This window comes from Heloderma suspectum, chromosome 10 (genome assembly GCF_057233095.1).
Source record: "Heloderma suspectum isolate Gila_16-S chromosome 10, 16-S_ref, whole genome shotgun sequence".
NCBI classification, from domain to species: domain Eukaryota; kingdom Metazoa; phylum Chordata; class Lepidosauria; order Squamata; family Helodermatidae; genus Heloderma; species Heloderma suspectum.
In genome coordinates, this window is record NC_139467.1 from 38,097,670 (window position 1) to 38,123,722 (window position 26,053).

The 26,053-nt window shown below is 48.8% G+C and overlaps 1 protein-coding gene across 8 annotated transcripts; it reads left to right on the forward strand.

Moving 5' to 3' along the window:
• The first annotated feature begins 1,821 nt into the window (after nucleotides 1-1,821).
• SMIM12 (small integral membrane protein 12) lies at nucleotides 1,822-8,082 on the forward strand. Of its 8 annotated transcripts, none has more exons than XM_084816024.1 (4): nucleotides 1,822-1,913; nucleotides 4,162-4,560; nucleotides 6,574-6,669; nucleotides 7,180-8,082. In XM_084816024.1, exon 4 carries the CDS (start codon nucleotides 7,194-7,196, stop codon nucleotides 7,473-7,475), a length of 282 nt encoding a protein of 93 aa, XP_084672150.1. In that variant the 5' UTR covers nucleotides 1,822-1,913; nucleotides 4,162-4,560; nucleotides 6,574-6,669; nucleotides 7,180-7,193; the 3' UTR covers nucleotides 7,476-8,082. The 8 variants fall into 8 exon arrangements, with proteins under 8 accessions (XP_084672150.1, XP_084672148.1, XP_084672149.1 ...); XM_084816022.1 differs by having other exon boundaries at nucleotides 4,162-4,318; XM_084816023.1 differs by having other exon boundaries at nucleotides 4,162-4,260.
• The last annotated feature ends 17,971 nt before the right edge of the window (nucleotides 8,083-26,053 follow it).

Below are 26,053 nucleotides of genomic sequence, written 5' to 3' on the forward strand. Positions count from 1 at the left end.
CACGCTTTACCTGGAAGTCAGTTCCAGGTAAAGTCAGGGAGTCTTGAAAGCTTGCACATTTTGCGGGGAGTTGGCTAAATAAAGGTATGCCACTAATAAGGATTTTAGAATTTTGCTCATGGCCCATGTGGCTACCTTTGGTTTTTGCATGTACTACAAACTGAAGTGCGGTATTGGTCCAATCGATTTTGAATAGGACTGCACAGTTAGGATGAAAGGAATAATAATGATGGTCAGTGGAGGCCGGTGGCTCTGATGTCAGTGGGGCAGCACATCTGCTCTGGGTTTCAGTCAGAACCAGCCAGAACTCTAAACTAGCCATCTAAGGTGCTGAACCCATTCTGGAAACAGGGTTCAACCCCTTTAGTGTTCTGACTGAACCCCAGAACAGCCCCACAGCCCCACTGACATTGGAGCCACCAGCCTCCACTGATGATCATAGAATCATAGAATAGTAGGGTTGGAAGGGGCCTACAAGGCCATCAAGTCCAACCCCCTGCTCAATGCAGGAATCCAAGTCAGAGCATCCCTGACAGGTGGCTGTCCAGCCTCGTCTTGAATGCCTCCAATGTGGGGGAGCCCAGCACCTCCCCAGGTAATTGGTCCCATTGTCGTATTGCTCTAACAGTCAGGAAGTTTTTCCTGATGTTCAGCCGGAATCTGGCTTCCTGTCACTTGAGCCCATTCTTCTGTGTCCTGCACTCTGGGATGATCGAGAAGAGATGCTGGCCTTCCTCTCTTTGGCAACCTTTCAAGTCCTTGAAGAGCGCTATCCTATCTCCCCTCAGTCTTCTCTTCTCAAGGCTAAACATGCCCAGTTCTTTCAGCCTCTCCTCGTAGGGCTTTGTTTCCAGTCCCCTGATCATCTTTGTTGCCCTCCTCTGAACCCTCTCCAGCTTGTCTGCATCCTTCTTAAAATGTGGTGCCGAGAACTGGACACAGGTTTCAGTCAGAACTCTAAAGGAGCTATCCAAGGTGCACCTTGGATAGCTCCTTCATAGTTCTGACTGAGGGCCGGATTTAAGGTGTTGGCTTTGACCTTTAAAACCCTATAATGGTTCTGGCCCAGCCTGTCTTGAGGATCGCCTACAGCAACACCAGATAGGCCGCTCAACAAGATCAGCCTCGGATGGCCTTCTCTCTGTCCCATCAGCCAGGACAGCTAGGCTGGTGAGGACAAGGGAGAGGGCCTTCTCTGTGGCGGCCCCCACTCTGTGGAACTCCCTCCCTAGAGAATTCCGCCATGCTCCCTCTTTAATGAGCTTCCACCACGCACTGAAAACTTGGTTGTTCAGGCAGGCATTTGGGGTGGGCTAGGTATTTTGAGAACATGATGATTTAATGCTTAATTTTACTGTTTTGAGCTGTCCTATTGTTGTACATCGCCCAGAGTGGCTGGGTGACCGGCCCGATGGGTGATTAATAAACAAACAAACTAATTAAATAAATAAATAAGGGACACAGAAAAGAGGTTCTGCGGTTCAGCCCAGCCAGGCTTCCTGGCTCCCCGGGCCTGACGGGGGCTCTATCACACCCTTCCCCAATCTGGTGCCCTCCAACTGTGTCGGATGACGACTCCCAGCTGGGGATGCTGGAGTTGTAGCCCAACGCAGCTGGAAGCCGCCGGGTTGCGGGCAAGGGCGAGGGTCACGCTCCTCTTCGCACGCCCCCGGGGACGCTTGCCGCGGCAGCCGCGGCTCCCTCGCGGCCTCGCCTCCCCGAGCGCCGCCAATGATCGGCGGCGGGCGGAGAGCAGCGGCGCCGGCCAATGGAGCGGCGGGCGGAAGCCGGGCGGAAGCCGGGCGGCCGGCCCGCTCGCCCGGGGAGGAGGCGGGCGAGGCCGGGCGCGCGCGCGCGCGAGGGGCGCGCCGGGGACCGTCGGCAGGGGGCCCGGCTCGGCGCTGGCGGAGGAGGTGAGCGCCGCGGCCGGGGCGCGCGCGCCCGCCCGGGCCCGGGCGCGGGGCGCTGCCCGCGGCCGCCTCTCCCACGCGCGGGGGCTCCGCGGGGCCTGCGCCCGCGCCCGGGTGGGCGCCCCGCTGTCCGGGCCCGGCCGGTCCCGCGGCAGGGAGGGTCGGGAGCCGAGCGCGCTGGAGAGCGCGGCTGGCCAGGAGGTCGGCCGGGAGCCGTCGGGGGATCGCTGGGCGATCCGCGCCCCCCGCCTCCCCAGGCTTGCTGGCTCCCCGTGCGTGGGGAGACAGGCGGCCCTCCATCGCCGGCGGACTGCAACTCCCAGCTGCCCTTGCCAGGGGTGAGGGACGATGGGAGTTCCCGCCCGCCCAGATGTGTGGCTGCGCCCAAGGTCAGCTGTGGCCAAGCGCGCCTAGTTAAACCGGGGACTTCCACCCCGCAAGACGTCGCGGTGGCCGCCGATTCGGATGGCTTTCAAAGGGGGGTGGACAGATTCCTGGAGGAGAAGGCCATGGATGGCTACTAGTCCCGATGGCCATATGCCGCCTCCAGCATCAGAGGCACTCTGCCTCGCCCTGTACGCCAGTTGCTGGGGGACATGGGCGGGAGGGTGCTGTTGCGCTCATGTCCTGCTTGTGGGATTCCCATGGGCAGCTGGTCGGCCCCTGTGTGAACAGGATGCTGGACTCGATGCACCTTGGGTCTGATCCAGCAGGGCTCTTCTTACGTTCTTGTGGCCGCGCGTCCCCCACCTCTGTTTTAACAACAGCAGTGCAAATGGCGAGGAAAATAGGGTGTGTTTGTCTGCTGTGGTGGCCGCCTGCTAACTCTTAACCTCTCGGCCTCCGTGTTCCTCCTCTGTGAAATAGGATTTGGTGGCTTGTGACCAGGGCTTTGCTTAGCACTGCCGGACCGTTCTGCAGTGTCGTGTTAGAATCCCCGGTCTCTGCGAACTCACCTGTAGATTTCTATATTATCCCAGTGTATGGTTTGCGGGGTGCAGTAGATAATTGACGCTGCACCCCGAACTGCCATTTCATGTCTGGCTCTGCTTGGTGAACCTCAGCGGTGTCCTGCCAGCCTGAAGTCTGCCTTCTCCTGCTGAGGGGCATCTCGCAGGGAGACCTCTCTGCCTTCTCTTGTGCCCCCAGCCCATTGCTGGGCTCTACCCCTGGGCCTTCTCTGTTGGGTTATGCTGTGGGATTTGAGAGGATGGGGGTGTTATGACACTAAAAGCATTTGTGTGTGTGAAATGGCAAGGGGCATTTTTTGCTTACCATGCCAGCTTCTCTCTCTCCCCATCATGGTGAGAGTGTAGCTTTTAGTTTTCTAAAATAATTTTTTAAAAAGTGCCAGGGCTGAGCTGGTTCAGAAGCTGGGCTCCCTGAATCTTGGAAGGGTGAGTGGTGAGCTGTGAACCGACCCTTAGGGATTAATGTGAACCGCAGAACAATTTTAGTGTATTAAGGGCACAATCCTATGCATGTTTAGACAGAAAAAAAGTCGTACAACTCCCAGCATGCCCCAGCCAGCATGGCTCGCTGGGGCATGCTGGGAGTTGTAGGACTTTTTTCTGTCTAAACATGCATACGATTGTGCCCTAAGTGGTATAAAAATCTGATCAATAACTTAGAATTGAATTAGTCAGCGGTGGAAGGAAAGGCATTCTACCCATGCTCAGAAGCAGCACTGAGCCTCGGTTCAAGTGAGGGGGTAGAATGCTGAGCAGACTTGGTCCAGCCTTGGTGTGTGTGTGTGTGGGGGGGGGGGTACACCTGTGGGAAGCAAACCACTGTGCCCCTTCCCCATCAAGTGTTAGAGCAGCCTTCCCCAACCCGATGTCTTCCAAATGTGTTGGACTACAATGCTCATCATTCTCAGCCAGCCATGCTTGCCAAGGATGATGTGAGTTGCAGTCCAACACACCTGGAGGGCACCGGGTTGAGGAAGCCTGTGCTAGAGTGATTCATACCACGTTATCTTTTGGTCCTACCTTTTGTGGCAGTAAATTCTCCACTCCTAAGTAGCAAGTTACTCTGTGGTTCAGTAGCACACCGTTGGGGCCTTTGCACAACCATGTTAACTCAGTTGAGGGTGCAATCCTATACACGTTTAGACAGAAAAAAATCCTACAGGCCCTACAATTCCCGGGATGGTTGGCTGGAGCATGGTGGGAAACGGTAGGACTTTTTTTTCTGTCTAAACATGCATAGGGTTGTGCCCTAACCTCATTTTTTTGGTTCCTTCCCTTAGAGAGGGAAGCATGAAGGTGTTAAGCTCCGAAGTAAACAAGAATTACCTGCCTCGGTCATCTGGACATGTAACCTATGTGTAGAGGAGGACTGGAGGGGAGTGCAACCTTGTTAATACTCAGTCGGTTTTGAGAATATCAGCCACGGTCTCTTTCTGGGTAGGGGGCCTTGTGTTTTGGGGGTTCCAGCCCTACCTAGAGGGCTGATTCCAGCAGGTGGTGCTGGAGGACTACTGCTCAGCACGATCCCATTTCTGCAGTAGGATCCCTCAAGCGTCCCATCTTGTTCCCCGTGCTTTTTAACATCTACGTGAAAGCATTGATGGAGGTTATCCAGGGGTTTGGAATGGGGTATCCTCAGTGCCCAACTCTGCTTCTTTCTTTTCTTACATCTGATTCAGGTGAGGCGGAGGGAGTGCTAAGTCAGTGTCTTGGACCAGTTACCAATCAACTAAGAGCACAATCCTGTGCATGTCTGCTCAGAAGTATGGCCCATTGAGTGCAATGGGTCTTGCTCCCAGGTTAATGGGTATATAGGATTGTAGCTTTAAGCGCAATCCTGGCACGAAAGGAAGAACCATTGGTGGGCGGTTCATCTGTTCAGGGAGCTGGTGTCGAAGCTGTTCTGGATGGGGTTTCACGCCTGCAAATGACCAGGTTTGCAGGCGTGGGGGGGGGGGAGGGGGGGCATTCTCATAGCTTCAGCTCCATCACTGGAAGCCCAAAGTTGCAGTTGTGGTACCTCTGTATCTGGTGCTCCTCCTGGGCACAGGTGGCCTGGCCACAGTTACCCTTGCTCTGGTAAACTCCAGATTAGACTACTGCAATGTCTTGTGCGTGGGGCTGCCCTTGAAGGCTGCCTGGAAACTTCAGTTAGTTCAGAATTCATCCGCTGGTCTGCTTAGGTGGGACCAGGCTTTGGGAGCGGGACTGCTGAGGTTTGTGAGCGCAGTTCAAAGTGCTGGTACTTCCTTTTAAAGGAGGGGTGGGGAACTTGTCCTCCAAATGTTGTTGAACTGCACATCCCATGATCTCTGAGCATTGGCCATGTTGGCTGGGGCTGATAGGAGCTGAAGTCCAGCGACAACTGGAGGGCCACACCTGCTTTAAAGCCCCCGAGATGACTTGGGACAGGGATACCCGAGGGATCACCTACTGCTCCATTAACCTGCCCAGGCAATGAGATAATCTTCCAGGGCTCTTGTGGTTTGAGGTGGAGTGGGTGGTGACTGAGGAGTAGACCTTCCTGGTGGTGGCACCCCGACTGTCGAATGTTCTCTCCAGGGAAGCTCACCTGGCTAGTAACTGCTTTGATGCAACAGCTTTGATGCAACGAGTGCAGGCTGGTGGCTCTGATGTCAGTGGGGCAGTGAATCCGCTCCAGGTTTCAGTCAGAACCAGTCAGAACTCTAAAGGAGCTACCCAAGGTGCACCTTGGATAGCTCCTTTATAGTTCTGACTGATGGCCGGAGTGAATTTACCACCCCATCAGAGCCACCAGACTCCACTGGATGTAACTCCAGCACCGTGTAAAGACCATCTTATTTTCCCAGGCTTCTATGGACACTGCTGCAATATTTATCCATTCCTAACAGCAAAACAGCACAGAAGTAATTTTAATATCTTGCTTTTAATTCTGCAGTTCTCCTTAGAAATATTTATACTGAAGGTTGGGATATGCATTTATCAAATCAATAACCCAGGTAGAGCGTCAATACTCCAAATTGATTTCCAAAGTCCCGTATTGTTACTTGTTTATTGGAAGAGTTTTTACCGCCAGAGGCTCCCAGAGCAGCTCACTGAGATCAATAACACAGTCCCCCCTGCCCTCTGCCCCACAGTCTAAAAGATATGACACAAAAGGAAAAGGGATTGGGAGGGAGGAGGAAAAAAGTGCACTCAGGTATCAGTTCTTAGTAGGAATGGAGAACAGTTCAAGGACAGGAGGAGACAAAAGTTCCCCGTCTCTCAGTAGAGTGGATGGAGCCCTGCTTTCCTTCCCCTCCTGCTGCTGTGGCTGATAGAATGGCTGCTGCCAGGTGACGGTTCTCCATACCATTGAAAAGGAGGTGGATCAGTCTTTACTGCATACCTAGCTCAGAGATGGTTTGGCGTTGCTGGGTGATTTTTTAAAAAAGATCTTCCGTTACCGTAGAGCAACCTTTTTTTGGTCCATGATGGAAGATCATGGCAGAGTCCAACCCCCTGCTCAGTCCAGGAATCCAAGTCATGGCTGGCTTGGGGATGCTGGGAGTTGTAGTCTAACACATCTGGAGGGCCCCAGGTTGTCAAAGGCTGGGGTAGCTTGTGCGTGTGTGTGTGAGGATGTGCGCGTATGAATTAGACTTCAGAGCTGGCTGTGCTGGAGATAATTCTGCTTCAGTCAGGTGATTTTGACTTCCATCTCTCTGCAGACTCAGAGCCCAGGGTGGTTAATGGCAGTTCAAGCAGGAATCCAGTAGAAACCACAAAAAGAGCCTGGGGGCGTCTTAAAGACTAATAGGATTATTGTGAGTCTTCAAAGTGCTACAAGACGCCTTGTTTTTGTTACCTCTCTAAAATATCCAGTCTTTGATGAAAATGCCCCTGTTGTCAGTGTTGTGTGTGCCATTAAAAGAAGCCAGCGCCAACAGAAAAAGGGATTTGGAGAATTTGCTTAGGCCAGTGGTGGAGAACCTCTTTCAGCCTCTGTTTTGGAGAAGCTCTCGGGGGGCCGCATTCCAGTGATGGGCATGGTAAAAAAATACCAGCATATTTTAGCTTCAAGCTCCTCCCGCCAGTAATTAAGCCTTGGGAGGGGCATTTCAACCGTTTTGAATGGGGGGAAAACTGCAGAAAAGCCGGGAAACCACCAAGCGACTGGTGGTTCGGGAGGAAGGGTGCGTCCCAGAGGCCCTGAGTTTCTGAACTCCTGGCTCAGGCTCCAACTCTGGCACTATTTGTTGCGGGGGGGGGGGGCGAGGGCGGTATAAATGGGATGAGAATGATCAGCTATACTCTCTGTCCTTTCGTGTCTGCAGAACCCGTGAGTGCCATGTGGCCCATCCTCTGGGCGACCATGCGGGCCTACGCCCCTTATGTCACCTTCCCCGTGGCCTTTGTGGTAGGGGCGGTGGGCTACCACCTGGAGTGGTTCATCCGTGGCCAGCCGCCCCCACAGCCGCCCGACGCCGAGCAGAGCATCTCGGAGAGGCGGGAGGACCGCAAACTCCAGGAGAGTGCCGGGAAGGACCTCACCCAAGTGGTCAGCCTCAAGGACAAGCTGGAATTTGCCCCCAAAGCTGTGCTTAACCGGAACAGGGCTGAGAAGAACTAGTGGGAGCTGCCCGGGCCACTTCCTGGCCTGTTGGAGTTTCTTTCTGTTTGGTCGTGCGATTCCAAGTGGTTCCATTTGCTTCTGAATGTTGGTTTCCTGATCCTGTGATTTTTGACCCCACCATGCCCAATCAGTGGGAGTCGTACATTGGAGTGAGGATGACCAGGCTGACTTTGTGACTCTACATATCTGGGCATCGGCTGCAAAATAAGCAATCCTGTGTTAGGGTTATCTGTCACTTTATGGGGGCAGTTGCATCGGCATGATGGTGCAGGGTTTCCTTCCCCTCTATACATTTCCTTGGCATAGGCAGGACTTGACTTTAAAAAAGAGCACCCCCTCCCCAACGAATGGCATCCATCTGTGAGGGGATCTTCCTGGTTCGGATGGCCTTGGAGGCCCTGATCTCGGTTTAGGATGGGTGAACAGAAGACTGTTTCTCTCCTAGCAGACCTCTGAGTTGAAGGGGAAGCCAAAGATCTTCACATTGCTCCTATTCAGGAAATTGTACATTTTTTCCCCAAGGAATTTCTGTGTATAGATTGGTGGGGGGGCTGCTGGTGTTTTGGACCACAGATCTGCCATTGAAATTAAAGAATTAAGAACAGCTTCGAAGTTTTGGGTTTTGTCATTTTGTGGGTTTGTGGGGAACGAGTGGTCTGCAGGTCAAATTAGCTAGAGTTGTTGCTTACACAACCTTGGAGTCCTTGGAAACTGATATGGGGTGATTCACTGATCAGGAATGGTGTTGAAACTTCTGCAAAGGACAGGCCGACTCGTGTCAGTCCTCCTGCTGAGCCTTTACAATGGAAAACGAGTTGATGTGGAAAGGGAAAGGGTGGAATGCTTGAAACTGCTAGGTTTGAGAATCTTCCATTCTGCATCCCCTGCATTAGCAGCTCTGTGAAGATGTGAAGAGGACGTTCTCATACATGCTGACACCTCATATTCCAGAAGTGGTCCATTGAGGTTCTGCCAGTCCTACCCTTCTTTCGCACGATATTTGTTTGCAAAAAATCAATAACTCAAATCAGCCATCCCTAATTATGCAGACTTCCAGATGTGTTGGACTACAACTCCTATTATCCTCAGCCAGCATGCTGGCTGAGGGATGATGGAAATTGTAGTCCATCAGATCTGAATGGCGTCCAGTTGGGCAGTTGACCTAAATGGGTTTCATAACATCAAAGCACCAACTTGACTTAATATTTTTAATTACTAAAGTTGGAATCCTATGCATATTTAGACAGAAAACCAAAATGCCCCCTTTCCCCCCTCTCTGAGGTTGAGTTCCCAACCTTGGAGACAAACTGGCATGGTTCTTTCCAGGCCAGCTGCGAGGCGGAGGGGTGTGTGTCGGATTTCTGACTCCCCCTTCTGATGTCGGAGGGGAGACCCCAAACAATTCTATGGCCAGTCAGATGGTGTCTAGGGGCCATAGGATTGCTCTCTAAGTCTCTTCAGCCCTGAAGCAGTATAACACCCTAATCTTAAGTGTTTTTTACTCGGAAGTAAGTCCCTTGTTCAATGCCACTTTAGTATTCATAAGTTGTACTGTAAATTTATTTTCGAGGCTTAACCTGTTTTAATTAGTTTGTGGAAGAGCGGAGTTCTTGTAAAGGTTTCTTGTTTGTTTTTATTCATGCTGCTCTCTTTTTAGTAATGGGAATTAATCATACCTCAACTCTATTCTGTTTTTAGAGAGCTCAGAATGGCTTGCAGTAGTCTCTCATCCTGTCATTGATCAGGTCCGTACAGTTTACGTGTGCGGTCCCAGACCATTTCACTTGTTCAGACATGGCAGGAAGTCCTTTTAAGAAGAGAAAGAAGGCAGTCTTGAATGTCTGAGGTAACAGCTCAGCTCTTGCAAAGCTTGTCTTAGTCCGAGAAGATTTTGCAAATAAGGTGGTGACACGTCCAAGCCTCTGTGCTCACACGTTCCTATTTTAATCGATAACCAGAGGCGCGTGGATATTTACAAGCCTGATTCGTCACAGCTAAGCACTTGTGATATATGTTATGATACCCGATGGAAATATCCATCGGGTATCATAACAATAAATAAACCCTCTTTGGAGAACCCCACCGTAGGAAAAAAGAACAAACCCTTTCCAGCACTTAAGAAGAACTGAACCAGAACAGACATATTCAGCACAACCATTGGTAAAACAACCAAGAGTTTTGTGGTACCTTAAAGACTAACACGTTTATTCCGTCACAAGCTTTCATGGATTGTAGTCAGATGCAAGTGGACTCAAGCACGTAACTTCTTTCAGCTGAGGGCTGGATTCCATTTTGGAGTTCTTGGGGACTGCATCACAGTGGTGGGCGAGGCAGAAGGCAAAATGGAGTGGGGCCAAAAATACCAAAGATACCAAAAAATACCGGCATGTTTTAGCTTAAAGCTTTTCCTGCCAGCAACTACGCCTCCAGAGAGGCATTTCAACGTTCTAGAACGGGGGCAGGGATGTGCAAAAGCCGGGATGCCGCCAACTAACTGGGGAAAAGGGGCTGTGGCTGTGGGGATAAATGATATATAAATGATAGGTTGCATAAAGAAAACATGTGGGATTGGTCTAACCTAAGGAAACACCTCCTGCATGGAATTTACATGCAGACAGATGTGTATATTAGATGCTGTGCAACAGTTGGGGAGGACATCAAACACCCTCTCAGCACAAAAAATAAACAAGGTAAATGAAAAATGCTTCAAAAGTCAAAAATGGGGAACCCAGGCGGCTGGATTGGGTTCCCACATGGGCTAGGTTTGGTCTGCAGGAGTGAGATCCATCACCCCTGCAGTACTCCCATGAAAGCTTAGGCCAGAAAAAAATGTGCTTGTTTTTAAGGTGCCGCCAGATGCGTCTTTTATTTTTGCTGCAATAGGCAAACATCCCGACCCCTCTGGAAATGGGCAGAACTGGAGTCGAAGGCAGACCAGCTCACGTATCGGTTGTGTGCTAATTGACAAGGTAGAATGGGCTGCCAATTCTGGGTGAAGGGCTCCTCCTTCAGACCCTTCCTTCGACCCCTGCATTCTGTTTTTCTTTCCCTCTTCATAGTGATAAATCTATTATTCCCAGATCTCCCCCCCCCCCCCGTCAGCTGCTTGCTCAGCTTACTTAGTAGCTGATGATAGATCGGTTTCCTCGGGCTGTGCTCTGGGGTGAGAGGGCGCTTTATTTCCTGCAGATGGGGGAAAGGATTGAGCAGCTGATGGCTTTATGATTAGCAGGCTACATTTTGTCACTCCTGTCGGGGATGTTAAGATGTGGTGTACTTTGCACTGCCTTACACACAGAACCTGTGTAAACATGACTTGCCAAGTGCTTAAAGCAATATCAGAAGAGATTTAGGAGTCCCCAGAGGAATGGAGAGATGCAAAGATACTTGTTGATGGTAGTAACAATGTAGATTTTTTTAAAAAAAGAAGTCCTAGGGACATTTTTCAGGGGTGACACTTGCATCTGTGTTTGGATTTCCTACGCAAAGATGTGCCAAGTTGTGCTATGTGCCTACAAACATTAATGTTTTTGCTCTCTTTGGGTGCGTGCTTGGTGTCAGTCGATGTGGGCTAGTCGCACGCACTTTCCTACACCTGATTCCTAAGTTTCCAGATGCATTTTGCACACTAGCGTTCTGCATTGAGATAATCTAAATTATGGATAATAATATGCAGATTGAGTTAAGTCTGTTTCACTTTCTTCCAGGGTAAATGGACTTATGTAAAAGTTGTAAAAGTGTAAGAAAAAACATAATTTTACTGTATTTTTATCCCATCCTTTCTTCAAGTTGCTCAGTGTGGTGTAGATGATTCTCTCCACCTTTTATCTTCACAACACCCCTGTGAGGTTGGTTAGTGTGCGTGTGTGTGTGTGTGAGCAGGGAGCAAAGCATCTTTCTCCACCATTCCCGATCTTCTGATTTGGGGGCAGAGCACATGTAGCCTCAAGATGTTGGACTGCAACGCCCATCGGCCCAATCTGGGGAGAATGGGAATTGCAGCCCAGCAACATCTGGACGGCCACACATTCCTTGTTCTGGCTTCAAGAAGAAGAGCACCACTATTCTTTAATAGCACCACTATTTATTTCTGGCAGGTTCTGAATGAAACCTGGAATAGATTTACAGCCCCACTGAAATCGGAGCCAGCAGCCTCCACTGATGGAGATGGACTTTCCTATTACACCTCCAGGAGTTTGGGGTGTGTGCGTGTGTGTGTGCGCGCGCGCACGAAGAGTAAGAGTGTCCAAGCTGAGATGGAGCCCACCCTGGCCTGTGTGTGTTTATTACATTTGTATACTGCCTTTCTCCTAAGGAACTCAGGGCAGCATATAAGGTTCTTCACTCCATTTGATCCTCACAACAACCCTGTGGGGTAGGTTAGGGTGAAAGGTAGTGCCTGGTCCAAGGTCACTCAGTGAGCTCTGTGGCTGGGGGGCTGGGGTGGAGAGCGGATTTGAACCTGGGTCTACCATGGCCTGGTACAGCCTTCCCCAACCTGGCACCCTCTGGAGGTTTCATACTAGAAGGCCCATCATCCCTGGCCACTGGACATGCTGGGGGATGATGGGCGTTGCAGTCCTGAACTTCTGGAGGGTGCCAAATTTGCGCTGTTGCAAAATTTTAATGACTACAGTACATCGGCTCTCTTATGTTTCACTGGAAGTCACATTTCTGAGTGTGCCGCCTTGTTACAAGGAAGCGAGAGCAGATTGGCGGCTTATACAGGGATGTAACAGGCAGTTTCCTCTGAAGGAAGGTAATTCTTAGTTTCCTCCTCTGAGCGAGGAATGACCCAGTCACACCTCATGCAGAAGAATTATGCTGTCCAGCAGCAGGTGAACAGTGCATTTAGGCAGATACACCAGGCAGCCTAAGGAAGGAGTAAATACGTCGGTTTCACTTCCTTCCTCATTAGTTTTTTTTTAAAAAAATCACATTCTTTCTGTCCTAAACTTGAAGGACTTTGCAAATTTTGGTAAATTCTTATAGAAATGAAATAACTGAAACAAAATTCTCACCCTTCTTCACTGGCCAACTTCACTAGGTACAGCGATTCCCAACATGGAATGGCCATGTTGTTTCTGCCTGCAGTGCAGCTATTAAAGAGGAGGCACCTGCCAGAAAAAAACAGGTGGCAACCCTGATTCAGCACCAACATGGTTGGATACACAGGGATTCAAACTTGGAATTCTAAGAGCAAAGCAGTCAAAGCCCAGAGCCTGGATGGATGAATCTTTCAGATTCAGTTTCTTCCACATTCATTTTTTTTTTTAAATCAAGTTCTTTTTTGTCCTGAATATAGAGAACTTTGTGAACGTTGGTAAATTCTGATGAAAGCTGAACTGAAACAAGATTCTCACCTATCCCTACAGACATCCTCCTCTACAGGTGTTTGTGTGTTTGGGTCACACAGGAACCCTTCATTGCTTAATGTATTGCCAGAGGTGCCCTTGCAATTTCTTTGCAGCAAGCCGGACATAACTGCTGTGAGAGTTTCTGGGCTGCCTGGCTGCACCCCTTGAAGGTATTTTTGCTTCCCCCAAGTGGCCATTATCTAGCAGTGCAGAAAAAAACCCATCTTAAACATAAGAATCATAGAATAGTAGGGTTGGAAGGGGCCTACAAGACCCTCGAGTCCAACCCCCTGCTCAGTGCAGGAATCCAAGCCAGAGCATCCCTGACAGGTGGCTGTCCAGCCTCGTCTTGAATGCCTCCTGTGTGGGAATGCTCACCACCTCCCTAGGAAATGGGTTCCATGAGAGTAAGGGTGTAATCCTATGCATGTTTAGACAGAAAAATGTCATACGACTCCCAGCACAAAAAGGAGTTGTAGGCCTTTTTTCTGTCTAAACTTGCATAGGATTGCACCCTAAGAGTGCTTCCAGGTGAGCCCTTTACTATGCAATCACGCTATCTCATTCACGGAGTTTTATAGGGTGGCATGTGTGCATGTGTGTTCCATCTTCTATTTGTAGCCCTCCCGTCTGTTTCCCACTGCTGCTTCTTTCTTTTTCCTTACCAGAAAAAAAAAAATCTCTTAGGGTGCAATTCTATGGCCGCTAGTCAGTGGCTAGATGGCCATAGAATAGGTTGGTTCCCTGAGAACCGACCTCCACCCCCTCCCGCGCTGCCTTGTAGGCAGTGCGGATCGGCCCTGCGCTCCGCGCTCGTAGCAGGAGTGCGGAGCGGCGAAAACAGGGCATTCCTGGGGGCGTGTCGCGGCGGGGAGGGTGGAAGTGCTGTTCCAACGCTTCCTATGCGTCGTCGTTCGGTGTCCGCCGCCCCCCCCCCCGCTCCGCCTCCCTGCAGCTAGACAGCCAAAATCGGCTGTCTAGCCGAGAATGCAGGGCAGCTAAAGCACGGAGGGGAAGATCCCCTCTGTGCTGCTCCTGCCCTGCATTGGATAGGCGGTCGCCTCCAAGTTTGGAGGCAGCCACCTATCCTGATAGGATTGTGCCCTTAAGGAAGAAAAGGTGGAATAGCTGCGCGATGCCTTTTGACTGACAGCGCTAGGAGCCCTCCTTCTGGAAACACTCGAAAGATATTGTTTCCTCTTTTGTGCAAAAGTTGAAATTGTATCCACGAAAAACGGTAATGTGTAAAAATTCCCGGAGGCCCAAGTGCTCCCAGTGGCTTGGAAGGCCATCTACCAGCTGCAGCCCATAGGCTATGGCCTATGGCAGGGCTAGTTTGGTCACAGTGGGACAGCCGCCAGTTGCCTCAAGACCAGGGGTGTGGTGGTGGCAGGTTGTGCCAGGGCTTTGCTCTGGCACTTCTTTTGAAGCCAGCCCCCAGCCAGGCCACAGTCTGCTAGGGAAGGTGGAGGGAGCAGAGGGAGTGCGGGCGGCTGCCTCTCGGCTGCCTCTCTCAGTCAAAGGGAGCCAGTGAGAGAGGTGGTCTAAGGGAGCTCTGCAGCCTCCTCTCAGTGCCCCCTTTCTCCTCCTCAGCTGTCGGCTTCTCCGCCCGCCCCGGCTCCGTGCTTGTGCGCCTGGCGCTGCCCTTGTCTCCTGCAACTCTGGCCACCCGTTCAGGGCTGCTGCTGCTGGCCACGGCAGCAGCGGGGGGGGGGGCACTGCCAATATTATTTGCTTATGGGGCAGGGCAGGTGGCTGGTTTGTGCTAGTTCATCACACAATCCTATGCCTGTTTACTCAGAAGTCAGTCCCGCTACGTTCAGTTGCCAGCTGGGCTTTCTCCCAGGTAAGTGTGCCTAGGACTGCAGCCTTAGCTGCCTTCCCAAGATCTCTGTAAATGTAATTCAAAATAAAGACCCATCGGATTGCACTGTTGATTCTTGAACATTAATTTCTACATTAAGGGGAATTGCCGAGTGCAACCTGCTCTGTCAGCTGCACCTTTTGGTAGAAGGTTGGCATGTACCTGGGCAAACAAACCCTGGTGGAGGGGAGGGAAACAGAAAAATATCAGTTGGGGGGAGAGGAGAAAGAAGGTGTGTGTGTGTGTGTGCATTTGCGTGTGTGTGTGTGGTTCAATCCAGCTGGGTGTGTGGACGTTTCTGTTGGGGGGAGGAGGGGGAGATATAACGAAGGTGCTTAGGGAAGGCTAATGGGTAATGTGGGGGCGCTAAGAGAGTGTGCCAGGGGGCTGTTTAAAGGATCTGTCCATGGGGGCTGAGTGGAGAGGGTGAACCTTTCACAGAGCATCATATTTTGAAAACCCCAAATGTTTGTGTTTGAGTGAGTGAGTGAGTGGGTGGGTGAAAAAGATTTTAACACCCCTGCATTTTTTCTCAGCCGTCCAATTGAAATGCCCCGGCCTTACTCTCAGCTGCACTGTTTTGAGATCCCAGTTGAAGGCTGCATATCTTACAAGGTTGTACAATCTTAGAAGGGGGCGTGGCTGTGAGGGGGCTGTGACTGCCACGGAGGGACCCTGCGCTTCTGAATTTGCCAGTACACTACTGCTCAAGACTAGATTGCTGCCATGCACTCTGTCTGGGGCTGCCCTTGAGGCTGGTCCAGAAGCTGCATCTAGTGCAGAATGCATCAGCTCGGGTGTGTTGTCAGGGGCTGCCCCTTTTCAGCATGTAACACCTTTGCTGAGCGAACTGTACTGGCTGCCTATTTCCTACAGGGCCAGGTTTAAGATTTTGTTATGGGTGTTCTTGTTGCTCAGTCGTTAAGTCGTGTCCGACTCTTCGTGACCCCGTGGACCATAGCACGCCAGGCCTTCCTGTCCTGCGCTCTCTCCCGGAGCGTGCTCAAGTCCATATTCATTGCATCAGTGTCTAGCCATCTCATCCTCTGCCGTCCCCTTCTCTTTTTGCCTTCAGTCTGTTATGGGTGTATAAAGCCCTAAACAATTTGGGACCAGGATGCTTGACAGCACGCCTTGCCCTTTACCAGCCTGCCTGGTCACTGAAGTCATCAGATGAGGTGCTTCTGTTGGTTCGGCATGGACCTGAGATCTGCTTAGAGTCAATTCAGCTTTTAGCGTGCTGGTCCCCTCTCTGTGCAATTCCCTGCCAGTTGATGTCAGGCAGGCCAGGCGCCATTCTTATTTAAACAAGCTTTTCCTGAATGACCAGCCATGCTCTTGTTCATATAACTTGATCTAAAAAAACCCAAAAACACTTTTGTATTTTGATTGTTTTTTCTTTACTATTCCTTGCTTGGGACTCTTTTTTTTAAGATTTAGAGCTATTTATACATTTTGTAAATAGAATAAACAAACAAACAGACTTTAACCTGTGTTTGATCAGATTTGGCATGAGTCTACCTCCATTCTAACCATCATCCCACTTGCTTCCTTGCCTTAGGCTCTGGGCAGGGCAGAGGCAGAGCCCAATGGGCTCTGTGGAGAGGGAGAGGGCTTAGGTGCGATCATGTCAACCACCAGGCCAGGGCCGGCCCTACCATGAAGCAGAGTGAAGCGACTGTCTCAGGCAACAGATGCTGAGGGATGTGGGAAAGATAGAGCTGTGTGTGGCATGTGGTCTTGTTCTGTGCCCCCTAAGATGCTCTCGGGTGCAGTGGAGTTCAACTGCCAGTTCTGGTCAACTTTTGAACATGGAATGGGGAGCGGTGGGAAGGCACCAGCTTGTCCTTTGCCTCAGGCAGCAAAATATTTTAGGCCGGCCCTGACCTGGGACATCTTGCTAATTGTGGGGGTGGGCCATGGACCCATGCAAAGTATCACAGAACCATTTGCATTCAAAGTTTTGTTCCACTTAGCTTCTGAGATTTCAATAGATATTGCCCATCAATGCTGTCATAGGGATGTACAAATTGTGTGAAATCTGCTATGCTTTGTGGGTTGTCAGGCGCCTTTTGTTCTGTCATCCGCTCACAGGCGGATTAATTTTTTTTATTGTGCGGAAAAATGCGCAAATAATTCCGTAAGAAGGTTCACAACAATTTACATAATTTACCTTAGTATGTAACAATTAGCATATTGTCTCCCCTTCCATTTAGCTTTTCCTCAGCAGAAACTAGCGTATTTTCCTATGAATAAATATGCATACATTTTGGGAAAGTAAAAAAAAATGTTCCAAAAGTCCACGGACTCTGTGTGGCCTCAGGGGGTCGCTCTGCAGCAGATTCCACAGGTCAGTTTCTTAGAAATCTGAGCTCATTTTAGTCTGTGTCAAAATTTCTCCAGCATCCCCATGCTGTCATGAGGGCTAGAGTAGAGAAATAAGACAATTTTGTTTTTGTTCACAAGTCATGAGAAGATGTCCCGTTTGCAGTCCCGAACATGAATACAAGCAGGAGTGCTTTTTTTCAAGAAATGTTCATAAATTCGTGATTGCATTTGAAATTTTTTTTTTAAATGCTCATTTTGAAATGCACCTTGCTCAAAATATACACATTTTCGTGCTTTAGTCAATGGAGGGAAAGTGTGTACTTTTGAAAAATATGCACAGAAATGTGCACTTTTCCAATTTGAAATGCACACTTTTCCCATTCGAATGAGCCAACAAGTTCAGAAACAAAAACAGGAGCGAGCTCAAATGAGCTTTGAAGTGGTTTTTGGAGAATTTAGGTGAGTTCAAAAATGGCTGGTTCTCCCATCCTTAGCTTGAAGTTCCTCCATTTTGTTTAAGAAAGCATTGAGTCTCATGCTTCTGAATTCTGCACCAGGCTATCTGAATTCCGTGATTTACAAAAAGCATGTACAGCTCTGGGATTGCTTTCATGACAATCGAGAGGGAAGGGCATTTTGTGCATGCTCTGAGGTGCAAACTTTTTTTCCCGAGAAAACAGAGAAAAATAGCTCCAGAGGATGCATGAAATGGGAGGTGCAGGGTCTGGGTCACAGCTTCCACACCTGATATAGACTCATACAGGTAGAAGGTGCCTGGAGGTTATCTAGTCAAACCCCTGATCAGTAGATTCCAGGGCTTCATAGCAGGAAGGTCACAGATATCTCTTTAAGGGTGATCCTACTTTTTGCTCTAATAGCTTTTCCTATCTCAAGGGACACATCAAGGCAGTAACCAAATGTAAAAACACTTTACATTTAGACAGATCAAATCACAAAACAGCAGAACAATAAAAGAGGTCCATTGGGCAAGGATGAAGATCTGTCTAATCCAGCACTTCCTCTCCAACAGAGATGGGCAGCCACCTGCCCCCAGGGAAGCCCCAAAGAGACTAATGGAAATAGCTCTCACCTGATGTTTATCACCAGGATCCTTTCATCAGAAGTACAGTATATACTGCAGCTCTCCCCAGTCTGGTCCTGTCCGGGCATTTTGGACCACAACTCCCATCATCCCTGATCACTAGCTATGCCGACAGGGGGAGCTGATTGGAGTTGTAGTCCAAAACATTGGGGTGGGGGGAGGCCCGGTTGGGGAAGGCCAATATACTGCCATGGAACATGGAAGCTCTATGTTTAGGTCTCATGCCTAGCAGCCCCTATCTGCCATTTGTACAATTCTTCTTTTTTAAATGCTCTATGAGCTAACTGCCTTTGGTACGTCTTGCGGCAGTGAGTTCCAAAAGTGCATCGCACCTTGTGTGCAGGGGAGTGCTTCTTTTTTGCCTGTCCTGAACCTGCTGCCAGTCCACTTCATGGGCTCAAACTTGTTTGCTCTCTATATGCCTTCCCTAATTTTATAAACCTGTATTTCATCCTTTCCCAACCTGGTAGGCTCGAGGTTGCTGGCTGGGAATTCTGGGAGTTGCAGTCCAACACATCTGGAGCCTACCAGGTCAGAGTGGACTAGTTTAAACCTTTCCCAGTAAAGAAGGAAGTTCCCCCTATCCTGCCACCCAAAAAAGCAGGCAGTGTTTCCTGTGATAGGGAAGAGGCACATCCCATCTGTGCAAAGCCTTATCTAGCTGTACACACAGACTGGGGTGTTCTTGTTTACTTTATCAGAGACGCCAGAAAGCACCAGCAACACCCAACCAAAGATACGATGCCGTCCTCATACGGAGTCAATCCACTGTGGCATTTAGTGCAGTATTGTCTACTGTGCCTCGATGGGCTCTCAAAGGTCTCCGGCAGAGAAAGAGAGAGAGGGGGGGGGGCGGGGGTCTGCGTGTCTTTTTTAGCCCCACTACTGTAGATATCTGTTAATCCACCCATTCTGTTCCATTTCCAGATTCATCTGCAATTAAACATAAAATCCTTTAAAACTACGGATTTAAATTAGGGATGCTTAAGGGTTTTGGTCGTCTCGCACTTGGGAGCAAAGCGACCTGATTTGCATTTCCTGAGTTAAAATGTGGATCGGAACACAGTTAACTGAATTTTCCGATTCCACACTTTCCTGAATTTTGTTTTCAGCTTAAAAAATGTGCCAAAATGCATATTACAATGTGCACTTTACCGTAAAATGCATATAAAGTGTGGATTTTATGCAGACAAAATGCATACAGATTTTCACATCTATTGTTTTATTTAAAGAAGCCCATCCAATTAATGTTTAAATGGGACAGAACAGATTTATGAATGCAAAACTTATGCGAAATTGACACAGGCTGAAAACAGTTTGATCCATCCACACCTAATTTGAATAAGTCTTCAATGTATATTTTCTCTCAAAATACATATTTAAATGCATATTTTGATACATTTAAACGGCCAACAATTGTATTGTAGCATCTGGAGACACACAGAATAGGTGGAGAGCTAGGTTCTGATCTACACATTCGTCCGAGTGGTGTAGATCTGGGGGGTGTTTCCAACAACGGAAGGAGAAGCAAATGGAGGAGTACCAGATATTTTAAAAAAAGGAACCAGCTTTGCTGTACTTTGGTCCATGCAGGGCTCCACAAGCAGGTTCTCTGCAGCAGTAAAAATTGCTTCACAGAACATACTTCCACATGGGGGTGTGGGTTGGAGTGAACGTCACTGGACTGTCAGGGGCTGCTCAACCAATAAGAGAGCCCCCCCTGCTCTCCCACCCTTTCCCCTTTCTCCTGAAGCTCCAGACGCACTTGCATTTCAGAAGCAAGCCTCACTGAGCACAATGGGAGTTACGTCCGCATAGACACACATATGCTTGTGCTGGGAAAGACCGGGCGGGAACACAGGGATGGGAAACCTGCCCCCTTTCCAAACCAATGCTGGGCAGGATTTCTGTAATGAAGGTGTGAAGTAGTTACCAGCATGGTATAGTGGCAAGAGTGCTAGACTGGGAGCCGGGAGATCCAGGTTCTAGTCCCCACTCAGCCATGGAAGCTCACTGGGTGACTTTGGGCCAGCCACACATTCTCAGCCCAACCTACCTCACAGGGTTGTTGTTGTGAGGATAAAATGGAGAGGAGGAGGATAATGTAAGCCGCCTTGGGTTCCTTGCAAGAGGAAAAAAGGCGGGGTATAAATGCAATAAATAAATAAATAAATAAATAAATAATAAATTACTTCCTAAGGCAATAAACCAAACAGTGGAGAATTGGAGCCTTAAGGTCGTGCTTTATTGCACTCAGGGAATTTGTGCTTTGTTGTTGTTCAGTCGTTCAGTCGTGTCTGACTCTTCATGACCCCGTGGACCATAGCACGCCAGGCCTTCCTGTCCTGCGCTCTCTCCCGGAGCATGCTCAAGTCCATATTCATTGCATCGGTGATGCTATCCAGCCATCTCATCCTCTGCCGTCCCCTTCTCCTTTTGCCTTCGGTCTTTCCTAGCATCAGGGTCTTTTCCAGTGACTTTTCTCTTCACATTTGTTGTTCAGTCGTTCAGTTGTGTCCGACTCTTCGTGACCCCATGGCCCATAGCACGCCAGGCCTTCCTGTCCTCCGCTCTCTCCCGGAGTGTGCTCAAGTCCATATCCATTGCATACGTGATGCTATCTAGCCATCTCATCCTCTGCCGTCCCCTTCTCCTTTTGCCTTCAATCTTTCCCAGCATCAGTGACTTTTCCAGTGACTTTTCTCTCCGCATTTGGTGGCCAAAATATTTGAGCTTCAGCTTCAGTATCTGTCCTTCCAATGAGCACTCAGGGTTGACTTCCTTTAGGATTGACTGATTTGACCTCCTTGCAGTCCAGGGGACTCGTAAGAGTCTTCTCCAGGACCACAGTTCAAAAATTTGTCCTTTAAACTGTGCCATTTTAATTGAGGGGGATCTCTGTAAATTCTGATGTGGGCATTCAGGGGACCAGCCTCATTGAGCACAATGGGAGTTACTTCTGAGTAGACACACATATGCTCGTGCGGGGAAAGGGGGGGGGGACACAGGGATGGGAAACCTGCCCCCTTTCCAACCCAATGCTGTGCAGTCTTTCTTTAATGAAGGTGTGAAGTAGTTACTTCCTAAGGCAATAGACCATACCCAAGGGCAATGCAGAGGCTGGGGCACACAGTAACTATACCGGGGAGAACCCGACTTAAGGAAAAGAATCAGACTTTAAGCAGTCTCAGGAAATCTGGTTTTTCCCCGATAAGCTCCGGGGCGCTTGCTGGACGGCCATGACGTCATGTATCCCTAATGACCTCCACACACAGCCAGCTCGGAGTAAATAGCTCATGGAGACCCCCCCCCCCAGTCAATTCATACAGAAATTCACGAAGCTCAAACTCCTCAAGCATCCCTATAGCAAACTGATGGCCATCTGAGAGGCAGAGTAGATGCTAAGTTTGGAAGATCTACTTTGTTTTGGATGCAAAAGTGGAGGTTTACCAATGGGATCCACTACCAAGTGCAAAATATCAGTGCAGGCAGACACACACACACTAAGAATTAAGGAACAGGGTGCCTCTCAGCACACGTGCAGCCCAGGAATTGGTGATCAGTACCAGAACCAAGCTCACGAGGCCTTTGACCGAAAAATAAGAAAAAATTGATCCCAGTTTTCCTTCAAGTGTTCTTTCCCAGCAGCCTAATTAAAGAGGGTGGTGAAAGCTTTTTAATTGTTATTGTTAGACCATTCAGAGTTGGAAACCCTTGCTGATCTCCTGCAAATTAGACAGATCTACCAACAGATCCTGATCTACCTTCTGCCCACTCCTGGCTTAGCAGCTTAAACATATTACCCTGCTATATGTGCATCTAGCCCAGAGCCGTTTAGACTGGCTCTCCGAACTCTCAAGAGAGGCAAGAGGTCCTTTCCAGCCTAGCTACCTAAAAGTCTTTAAAGTGGAGATGCTGATGTTCCAACCTGGGGCCCTTAACAGGCAAAGCAGGCGTGCCTTCTGACCTTCATGGATGGAAACTGGGACATGCCTGTAATGTCCCTATTCTTCTCAGACTAAGAATGACTTCGGGATCCTCACATTTTCCACTCTTACACAAAGTAGAAGAGTCTTCACTGGCTGCACTGTATAGTGCATTCAATTACTCTGCAATGGCCCATTCCTCCACTGATTTAAAAGCCACAAGGCGTATGGCTCTTTGCGTTAAAGACATACTAAAAAACCATAATCGTTCAACAATATATTATCTGTTTTTCCCAATGTGCCGCTGCGACTGCAGTGTGTGAAATGACAGGCTGTGCACTGTACAGGGTTTTAGCCCTGCATTTTATTATCATTCCCTCTAATAGCAGACTATTCACTTAAAAAACAGTTAATGGATTTCGAGTCCACCTCTGAGAGTGTAGCATAGCCCCATATCATTATTATCATTATTTTATTATCGTTCCCCCGAATAGCAGACCATTCACTTAAAAAATAGTTAATGGATTTCTAGCCCACCTCTTAGAGTGTTGCATAGCCCCATATCATTATTATCATTATTTTATTATCGTTCCCCCTAATAGCAGACTATTCACTTAAAAAACAGTTAATGGATTTCTAGCCCGCCTCTGAGAGTGTTGCATAGCCCCATATCATTATTATCATTATTTTATTATCATTCCCCTGAATAGCAGACTATTCACTTAAAAAACAGTTAATGGATTTCTAGCCCACCTCTGAGAGTGTAGCATAGCCCCATATCATTATTATCATTATTTTATTATCATTCCCCTGAATAGCAGACTATTCACTTAAAAAACAGTTAATGGATTTCTAGCCCACCTCTGAGAGTGTAGCATAGCCCCATATCATTATTATCATTATTTTATTATTGTTCCCCCGAATAGCAGACTATTCACTTAAATAACAGTTAATGGATTTCTAGCCCACCTCTGAAGAGTGTTGCATAGCCCCATATCATTATTATCATTATTTTATTATCGTTCCCCCTAATAGCAGACTATTCACTTAAAAAACAGTTAATGGATTTCTAGCCCGCCTCTGAGAGTGTAGCATAGCCCCATATCATTATTATCATTATTTTATTATCGTTCCCCCTAATAGCAGACTATTCACTTAAAAAACAGTTAATGGATTTCTAGCCCACCTCTTAGAGTATAGCATAGCGCATATCATTTGGTTTGGAAGTAAATCGGAGCTGCCCATAAACACAATAGAGATCTCTCCATCTTCAGTGGAACCCCACGGTATGCGGAAGTAGCTATTTGGAAGTAGAATTTTTGCTAGTTGCATGATTTGATTGTGTTGTATTGCTATTGTACCCCGCTTTGAGGTTATTTAGCATGAAAAGTGAGCAGTACATTTCAGAAACAAACAAATAAATAATAAAAACATTTAAAATAAATAACTAAGGCACACACACCCAAATGGGAAACTTAGAACTGCGCATGGGTACGCTTTCCCCAGCTTTTTTGTTTTTGTTTTTGTGATCCAGTGTGGTATTATTTAGAAATGGTCAAATGAGACTCTTGTGTAATTGCACAATTCTGCTGTTCCACAGTGCCATCTAGTGGGTATGTAATGAAACATACAGAAAGGCAGAGAAAGAAAACCACTGGGAAAAACCACATGTAAATGAGCCAAACTTAATCCCGTAAAGAATCTGGAAGCAGAAGCCTCGATAAGGGTGTGGGTTAAAAGCCTCATGTGGAAAAGCCCTTGGAAGGGAGGAAGTATGATTCATGCATGATTTGACACATGTCTCCCCCCTCTTTACCACCACTTTCTCGAAACAAAGGGATAGCATCTCTTCCCAAACACCAATCACTCCCATATGGACCTAGAGTCTCTCTCTCTCTCCCGGCACCCTAGGCTTTTCCCTTCCCAGAGATTAGGCTCTCATTTCCTTCTCCTTTTCCGTTAGCCAGTCCTGCAATGTACCAGGCTTTTGTCCAGCGGTGCAATCTCTCTCTCTCTCTCTCTGACCTCAGCATCAACAGGAAACAAATAAACAAAGCCCCATTTCCACGGGAAGCCATCTCTCTCTCTCTCTTCCACATTCCGGCAAGGGGGGACCTAAGGGTGCAGGAGGCTCCTGAGAAGCAGACCATGGAAGCACAACTTCACTGTGAGGGAGGGGATCAGCAACCCTCCCCGCTTCCAGATTTCTCTTGCACTGGGTGCTATGGCCACAGACCAGGGAGTGAGCAGAAACTCACATGTACTCAAGAAGTTTCAATTGCTACAGAGTCTGGGGTAGGAGCTGAACCTCAAAGTACCCCAAAGGACGATAATGCTAGCAAGTCAGGTTAGAAAAAATTGTTACTGAGGGATTCCTCCAAAAGGCAGAAATAAATCAGGGAGAGTGATTTCCCAGGGACAGACCCCATTTCCTGATACTGCTCTCTGATAAATCACAGGCAGAACTCTGCACGAGCAAAGGCTCTTCTGTGGAACACTAGGCCATCTCGCACCTGAGGTACTATGGAGTGGCTGGGGTGGGAAGACTGTCGCAGAGAACTCCGGGGGACTGCGCGGTCCTAGAGTTCCACTCAAGCACCCTCTGCGATATCACAAAGGATCATGGGTAAAACAGCTCAGATCCTACAATTCCATGAGCAACCGTTACGGCTGCCTGCTGTCTGGGGATGATGGGAATTGCAGTCCAATACCTCTGGAAGGCACCGGGTTGGGGAAGGCTCTTTCTGCGACACTGCAAGGCCGTGGAGCTGCCCTCTCGGATCCACGGATACGGCAGACAACAGTCCCCCAGACACGTCTTGCTGTTCTTTCATTGTTGGGTGAAGTAGCTGGGTCTTTGAGGTGAGGGGCTGGTGGAGCTGAACTGTTCCTCCTCGTCCTCTGGATTTTCAGGCGCTGATTTGTTAGCCCCAAACAGAAGGGGTGGGTTCCTGGACTCCATCGGGGTGGCCACTTCACTTGAAATAGCCCTCAGCAGTCAGGGTGTTGCAACTGCTGTAGCCTGCCCATTCCATGGGGAAGATGGTGTGTGCATGCCACATAAGGCGCAAGCCGGTCCAGGCTGCAAGAAATGTTGTCTAAACACAAGAGGGACCCATTTCCTGTCCCTGAACAATCAGCCTAAAATACGCAGAGCATCTGCGTGGCGCTTAGTTCCTGAACGATACAGCAAGGCTGGAGCTCCCATGCTCTCTAATCAGGATGTGTGGATGTCAGTTCTGGTGACTTAGAGGGGAAGGAAATGCACAATCCATGCATGTTCAGATGCACTCTTGTCTGAAGTATCGCGTTGTAGAAAACCATTCCCAGGGCTGAAACTGAGTGAGCTCTGGGTCAGATTACCCCAATACCAGTATCTGAAATCCAACCCTTCCCTCCCCTCCCTCCTCCACCCACACTCCATTGGAACCAGTTCTCAGCTCTGGAACTGGTTGTCAGCTACGGAATGTGTGACAGTGTCTCTGAGCATGTACAGCATGCCTCTCCTTTTGAACAAGCAGCCGTTTCCAGCCTCCATATACTCCGGCATTGAAAATCCAAGAGAGAAGGGATTTGAAGCGTCACTGGAGGTCAACACATCTCCCTGCCACCAAATGAGCCACTGAGCCCCCCTCCCTAACTCAATCTTGCACCCAGCCGGTATCTACCCGGAATTCCTTTTTGCCCAAAGCTAAAGCACAGAAGAACACCTCCAGTAGCGGAGACGAGAGCTGCATGTGACGAAGGAGAAGCAGGTTTGTATAACGGGGGCTTCCGCTCCCTTTGGCTCAGCTGGGCTTTTAATTAACCAAGTGGCTTATTTCCTTTTCCTCAATTGACCTGACCCTTTTGCATTGTCAGGATAGGCAACAATGGCTTACGTTCACGGGTGCTAAAACTGCAAAAAAACACAAAACCATCCTTGTGGGACAGGAGAGGAGAGATGCTCAGCAAAGATGCTGCTACATTATCGCTTACTCATGTAACCCCATCCATGT